The following is a 7374-nucleotide window of genomic DNA, read 5'->3' on the forward strand; positions in this document are numbered from 1 at the left end:
GCGGCCCCGCTGTCTCAGCTCATCCCTAAATTTTCCCCTGCTTTTTGCCTCCTTGTTGCATGGGGCTGCTGTGTACCCCCCCCGCCCCGGCTCCTGGTTTGTCCCCAAGGGGGGGGACAGGCGGGCAGCCCGTGCAGCGGGGTGCACGTGGGGAAATGAGCTGGAAATGAACCAGCACCGGTGCTGAGCTGCGGCTCGGCGTGGCCAGGCATAGGGCAGGGGTGCGGGAGCATCCCCGGGGGGGGGGGACCTGGCCCCGTTTCCCTCTGCCCTTTTATCCTTGTTAGGAATCATTAAGGAAAATGGTTGTTTTCTGGGGCCGGGGCCATCTGCTGCGCTGGCGCTGCCTAAATCCCCCCTGTAACAAATTCATTGGGATTACGCTGCCCTCCCTAATCCGGGCCCTGCCCCCCGGCCCGGGGGATTTAAAAGGATTAGAGCCCAGCTGATAATAAACTTTATTAAGGGGTGGGGGACTGAAGGGCGGGGGGGGGGGGGGGGGTCTCAATCCGATTTGCAACCTTTTTCTTGCTGCCTTCACTTCGCCCAGGTGGGAGGAGAGGGCCGGCAGGACGGGGAGCCCTGGCTCCCGCAGCCCCATCCTCCTGCCCTTGGAATAAATCGCCTGTCGCTGCTGCCTCCTTCTCGTTGATTTCCCTGGGGGGGCTCATCCCCAGCATCAATACCCCCCCCCCCGTGCACCCCCGCCCTGGCCCAGCCTCGCCACCAGCTGCTCCCCTGCCCCCCCGACCCCAAAACATGTGGTTGGCAAAATGGGATGGGGAGCGGGGGTGCAGGGGATGGGTGGTTTGGGGGGGTGCTGGGGAGGTGGGTGCCGGGGGGGTGGGGGTGGGAAGCTGCCCGGATTAGCATCCCCGGCAGGCGCTGCCGGGAGATTTGTGGGGCCGGAGAGCTAAAGCTGCCATGCGTGCAGGGAAAAAAAAAAAAAAGAGTCCTGTAAATAGACTTTCCTTAATCCTGTTTGGTGCGGGCCCGATCCCCCTGGGGGGGCGGCACGTGGAGGGGGACAGCACCGGGACCCCCCCTCCCGCAGCACCGGGCACCAAACCAGGTACCAGCGGGGGAGCATCGCCTTGTGCCCCGCTCACGGGTGCGCTGGGACGTCTTGGGGACAGGGGGGGTACCCCAGAGGGACCCCCCCATGGGGGTCGCCCCTTCCCAAGCCCCCCCCAGCATCCCCTTGGCGGCAGGGGGCCCGGCCCCGCAGCTAATTACCTAAGTGGCCGCAGGCTGCGGGAGCCAGGCGCTATTCCCTAATAGAATTTGCCCTCAAGTGCAATTTAATTTTCCGCCAGGCCAGCCTGCCCCCCCCCAGCTCGCCGCCTCCCGCCGCTCCCTTTCTCCCCTCGCTCCTTTTGCCTTTTTCCCTCCTCGGTGTGGGTGAGAGCGTTGCGCCGGCACCCCCCCGCCGCCCCTGCTCGGGCCGTAAAACCACCGGGGGGGGGACACACGGAGGGGGTGTTTAATGTCTGATAATTCCCAATTAAAATTACCGGCTCCCTGTCCGTCGGCCCCTGCTTTCTCCAGCCGCTGGTGAGTGCCCGAGTTCCTCCGTGCCTGTAATTTCTCCGGGTGATGGGGATGGGGGGGGAATAATTTGGGGTGGGGGGGCTGGCCAAGAATTGGGGGGGGGGGGGGGCCGTGCTGTGCGTGGTTTGGTCACGCAGGGGGACACCGGGAAGCTGGCTGAGACCTGGCGAGCTCGGTGCACGGGTGGCACAAATGGCTCCACCAGGGCAGGATGCGGCCCAGGGTGGGGGGGCGGCTGGGGGGGGGTCCTTACGAGCCCCGGCTCGGCCTTGCGGTGTTCCTGCTGCGGCTGGGAATGGGGAAACCCAGCTGAGCCCCCCCCCAGGAGCATCCCCCAAACTGCCCCGAAATGCAACCTGCTGGAATCTGGGACGGTCGCCCCTCCGCAGGCACCGCGCCGAAACTTCGCCCCTATTTAGCTTGGAGAGGAAAATAAAGCCGGGGGGTGGGGGGATTCCCCCCAAAATCCTCGCCCATGGTTTGGGCAGCTTGGAGGGGACGGGGAACGGCTGGGCGAGTCTCCCTCCACCACCCTCTCCTCCCGAGGCACAACAAACCCCAAAGCCACCAAGGCGAGGAACAGATGGGCAGCAAGAGGGCTGGGGGGGGGCAAAGACAAAGCGACACGGCGGGGTGGGGGGGACAGGGAAGACGCGGCCGGCCCCAGAGGAGGGTGCTCGGGGTTGCGCGGGGGAAGCCCGGCGCTGCGCTGCCCCCCGCGGCCGCTCGCCGTGGCGATGGGCGATACGGAGCGGGGCACGGCGGAAAAATGAATGAAAATTGAATTCCCCGAGGAGAAAGGCGGGGGGGGGGGGGGGGGCCGGGGAGCCGCGCTCCAGACGGAAAGATAAATCAGAGCCTGCCGGAGAGGAGGAGAGCGCGATGCCTGCCGACGGCGGTGGGGTAACTGGGGGCACCGCTCCGGAGGGTGGAGAGGAGGAGGAGGAGGAGGAGGAGGAGGAGAGGTGCTGTCCGTGCGTGTCCACGCGTCCTGCCGGGAAACTTCTCCTCCAAACCCGCCGCAGCGCTGCCGGTGCCTGGGGGCAGCAGCCGGGTCCCCGGGGTCGGCTCCGGCCGCAGGAGGTCGGGGCTGCGAGGGCCTGGGGGGGAAGGGGGGGGGGGGTCAGGGCTGTCACCTCCGCCCCGGCAGGGAGCTGGCTGCGGGCTCGGCCAGGGCGGTGTTTGGGGGGGGGGGAGCTGGGGGGGGCTCACTTCTGCCACGAGCAAGGAGCCAGCGGGGCCCTGCGGTGCCGTTCAGCGCTGGGGTTAGAACCCAGCAGTCCCTGGCGTGTTTTTTTTCCCTAAGGAAGCACCGGAATTAACGATTCCTCTCCCTTCTCCCCCCGTTTTTTATTTACACCCTTTTTCTTTTTTTCGGTTGCTGGTGTCCCGCGCACACCTGCAGCGCGTTTCGGGGGGGGGCGGCCCCTCGCTGGCTCCCATGTCGGTGTGCGAACGGGACCAGGGGAAAAAAAAGCGCCCGGGGGCTGCTCCCGGCCGCTCCCCGCCCTCCCTGCCTGGCGTTGAGCCCCCCCCGCGCCTCTCCCGCACCGCTCCCGCCTGCTGCCACGGGCTGGGGGACACGGGGCCGACCCAAGGGCCGGATCCTCATCGAAGCTCGGGAAGCAGAGCTCCCCGTCCCCGCTGTCGCGATCCCCCCTCTGTCGCGACACCGCCTGACACCCGCGCCACGCTCCGCAGCCGCCGGACCCCCCCCCCCCCGCGCGGGGCGTGGCGCCTCCAAGCCCCGCCCCTTCCCCGCAGGCTCCTCCCCCCGCCCCACAAGCCCCGCCTCCCCGCCGAGATAGCCCCGCCCCCTACGGCGCGGGGCGGGCGGGGATTGGCCCGCCCCGCCCCCCGCCCCCCTGCGGGCGGTGACGTCAGGCGCGCTCCCCGCAGGGGAATGAATGGGAGGCGGGCGGCGCGGGCGGGCACAGCTGCGGCGCCGCGCCCGGGCCGCCACCGGCACCGGCACCGGCACCGGCACGGGCACGGCTGGGCTCCGAGCGCCGGGCACGGCGCTGCCTCCGGCCCCGGGGCTCCGCCGGCCCTGCCCTGCCCTCCTGTCCCCCCCCAGCCCGGGCCAATAAAATGATGCAGAGCTCCGCGCTCGCTGCCGAAGGGGCTGTCAAGGGGCTGCCGGAGATCCTCGGCGTGCCGGTGCAACGTAAGGACGCTTTTCTCTTCTCCCCCGCTTCGCTCCCTGCCGCAGAGCACGGCGCCGGGGGGTAGCCGGGCGGGCCCGGCCCCGACGGGGAGGTCGGCGCGGCTGCGGCCGGGCGGGGGCGGGGGGGTGCGGGGGGGTGCGGGGATGCTCGCGGTGCCCCCTTCCCGGCCCCTAGCGCACGACACCCCGCTATGTCGTTTATCGCGACAGGCAAGCCGCGGCGGAGGGGAGAGCCCTGCAGCCGGGACGGGGAGGGCGGCGGTAATCCCGCTGCGGCTGCGGGCTCCCCCACGCCACGCACATATTTTATATATTTATATATATATATGTATATATATGTGCACACGTCCATACGTGCCGCACAGCCACAGGTAGCGCACCCAGCGGCCCCCCCCCGCCGCCGGGATGCGGGCACAGCATCGCACGGGGACGGCCCGGCCCCGACGTGCTGCGGGAGAGCCCCAGTTTTGGGCCTCCCCCATTTCCACGGGGCCGGCCGGACCCTGCCCTGCCGGGGGTGGTGGTGGGGAGCCGGAGGTGGGGGCGGTTTTGTTGCTGTTGTTGTTGATTTTATTATTTTTGGTTAATATTTTTTTTTTCTCGTCGTTTGCAAACGGTTCCGGAGAACCGGAGCGTCCCGGCGAGCCCGGGGAGGGGGGAGCCCGTCGGGGGGAGCCGGGCGATGCTCTGCGGCCCCGGGGCCCCGGGAAAGTTGTGGGGCTTTTTTTGGGGGGGGGGGAGGGGGATTGAGGGGGGCAACGGTGCGGGGACGAACGTGACCCGAGCCCCGGGGCCGTGCTGAGCGGGCGGCTCTGCCTGGGGGGCGGCTGCTTTTCGGGGGGGTACAGCCGGCTGTGCCCCGTCTGTCTGCCCGTCCGTCTGTCCCGCTCTGCCGTCGGCCTTTGCCCCCACCTGCTCGCTGCTGCGCCCCCAAACCCCCTCTTCCCCCAACTCCACCCCCAAATCTCCTTCCCGTGCCCGCTGCGCCCCCCCCCGACCCCCCCCGGTCCCGGCCCGGCCGCCGTCACCCGCCCGCAGCCGGTGTCCGGGCGCCACCGGTGCCGGTCCCGACGGCTCGGCTCACCCCCCCCCCCCGCAGCAGCTTTTTGGGGCTGTTTCCCCGGTTTTGCCCCTTCTCCTTCCCGTGGCCCGGCCCGGAGGCGACTACACGTCCCGTGTAAGGGGTGGGCCCCCCCGGGGCAGGGGGGCTCTGTCCCACGGCCACATCCTGACCTCCCCCCGCAGCCAAACGACAGCTCCGGGGCAGAGCCGCGGAATCGGCGTTTATGGCCTCAAAATCTCGCTGCAGCAAGGGATAAACGAGGTGCCCGAAGGGAGATTCAGCCCCCAGCACGGCCCCTGTCCCCCCCCGGCCCCTCGGGGTGCCACCAGCCTCCCCCTCCACCGCTGCCACTGTAACCGAACAGCGGGAATTAGCAGGAAAAAATCAAACGAGATTTTGTTATTCTGATTTATTTAAGCACAGAAATCGGTGGCGAATAGATATCTATTTGCTATATACCCGTGTCCATATATATATACACGTACACACACACATATACGTGCCACCGAGTTCTCCCCGCCGCCCGGGGGGCCCGAGCCGTGCAATTAATTCATTGCCTGGTGCTGAGCCCTGCGAGCAGCCAGCGGGCCCCGTGGCTCCGCGATGTCGGGGCCCAATCCTGCCCAGGGATGCCTTCCCGGGGGGCGAGGGGCTGCCCCCGGGCGGGGAAATCCGGGAGAACCCCCCTCCCCCCACCCCCGGCAGCCCCTGGGTGCTTCGTGCTAATTACGGGCCGTGATTAACGGCGCTATTTATTAACGTCCTGCCGCAGGGCTGAGGCCGCGGGGTTGCGGGGAGCCCTTCCCGAAATGATAAAATAATAAATCAAAAAAAAATCGCCTGGACGCGGCTATGGTGGCACCGGGACTGTCCCCCCCCCCCCCATCGCTGTCACCGCCGCCGTGGGCGGCTGGCGGGGGGGCCGCGGGGCCGTGCCACGCGTGGGGCCGCTCCGTGTGCGCCCCTCCCGGGGCGGGGGGGGCCGGGGGGGTCCGGGGGGGGCCGCAGCGCCGTGCGGCTCCGGGCAGCCCGCGGGCAAGAGCCGGTCCTCGGCTCGGTGTTTTGCTTTGCTTGGCTTTGTTTTGCTTTGTTTTGGCTTATTTTGTTTCGTTTTGAGTTGTTTTATTTTCTTTTGTTTAGTTTCATTTTGTTTTGTTTGATTTCATTTCATTTTATTTTGTTTTGCTTTATTTCATATTTTATTTTCGAATGTATATATATATATTTTTTCGCCCTGGCAATTTGGAGGCAGGCATTGTAATACCAATCGCGATTGTTTGCTTGTTGACATGTGCTGCTGCCTTCGGGAGCGAGAAACCTCCGTCTGTTAGCTTCTGAGCACCTCTGCCTCCCCGTTCAGACAAATAAACATGCACACAAATCACATTTCACAAACCAGCACGTATGTTTAGGAAATAAGTGAGACAATTCACTTTTCCGTGCCACCGACCCGGCCGCTCTCGGGCTGGGCGTTGCGCTGCGGGCGGGCACACGCCGGCGGTGCCGGGGTCTCTCCGGAGCAAGGGCCAGACGGAATTGGGACCCCAAAATCTGGTGTCGGGCTGGGTCAGCGGTGAGAAAGGTGCAAGGGAGGGCGAGAAGTTGGGCGCAGTCCCAAAACAAGCGGGGAGAGGGACTGCGGACCCTGCGTGTGCGGGGTTTTATTCATCCTCGTGCTGTTAATGTGACACGGGCTTAAATGCCAGCAATAAATACGGCCCGAAGGCCACTGGGATTGTAACTTATCTGCCCTCGAGAATTATAAAATAAGCTGGCTTCACTTGACAGACTTGTCAGTAACCCCAAAGTATTTTTAAATAATGTTGGTTTGGTTTAGACTGTAATGATGTAATTTCCTACTGTGCCCTTTTCCTTTCTTTTTCCCCATTATTATTTTTTTAACTTTTATTTTTTTTCTTTCTTTCTTTCCTTTCCCCTTTACTTTTGCTTGCCTTTTTCCTTTTCTTTCCCCTTTTCTTTTCCTTTTTTCTCCTTTTCATTTTATTTTTTCCCTTTTTCATTTCCTTTCCCCCCCTTTCCTTTTCCTGTCTTTCCATTTTTTTGTTCCTTTTCCCTTTTCTTCTCCTGTCTTTTCCCCTTTTCTTTTCCTTTATTTTTCATTTTATTTTTCTCTCTTTTCACCTTTTCTTTTTCCCTTTTCTTTTCACCTTTTCTTTTTCCCTTTTCTTCTTTTTAAAAATTTTCCTTTCTTCTTCCCTTTTCTTTACTTTCTTTTTCCCTTTTCTTTTCCTGTCTTTTTTTTTATTTTCCTTTCTTTTTCCTTTTATTTTCCTTTCATTTCCCTTTTCCTGTCTGCCCTTTTCTTTTTCTGTCTTTCTCCCTTTTATTTCCCTTTCTTTTCACCTTTTCTTTTCACCTTTTCTTTTCTGTTCTTTTCACCTTTTCTTTTCTGTTCTTTTCACCTTTTCCTTTCCTTTCCTTTTCGCCTTTTCACCTTTTCCTTTCTTCCTTTCTTTTCACCTTTTCTTTTCCTTTTTTGTCTTTTTCATCTTTTCTTTTTTCATTTTTTTTCTCTTTTGCCTGCTAATTCCTCTCTTTTTGTCATTTCTGTTTTCCCTTTCCCCCCTTTTCC

The 7374-nt window shown here is 62.6% G+C and overlaps 1 protein-coding gene across 1 annotated transcript in view; it reads left to right on the forward strand.

Moving 5' to 3' along the window:
* The first annotated feature begins 3561 nt into the window (after window positions 1-3561).
* The window catches only part of LHX4 (LIM homeobox 4), an 8831-nt gene continuing 5018 nt past the window's right edge, over window positions 3562-7374 (forward strand). Inside the window, 1 exon segment of the mRNA XM_080601602.1 lies at window positions 3562-3718. Coding sequence (XP_080457728.1) covers window positions 3643-3718 — 76 coding nt within the window. The 5' untranslated portion in view covers window positions 3562-3642.

This window comes from Anser brachyrhynchus, assembly GCF_964034855.1.
Source record: "Anser brachyrhynchus genome assembly, chromosome: 8".
Taxonomy (NCBI): Eukaryota; Metazoa; Chordata; class Aves; order Anseriformes; family Anatidae; genus Anser; species Anser brachyrhynchus.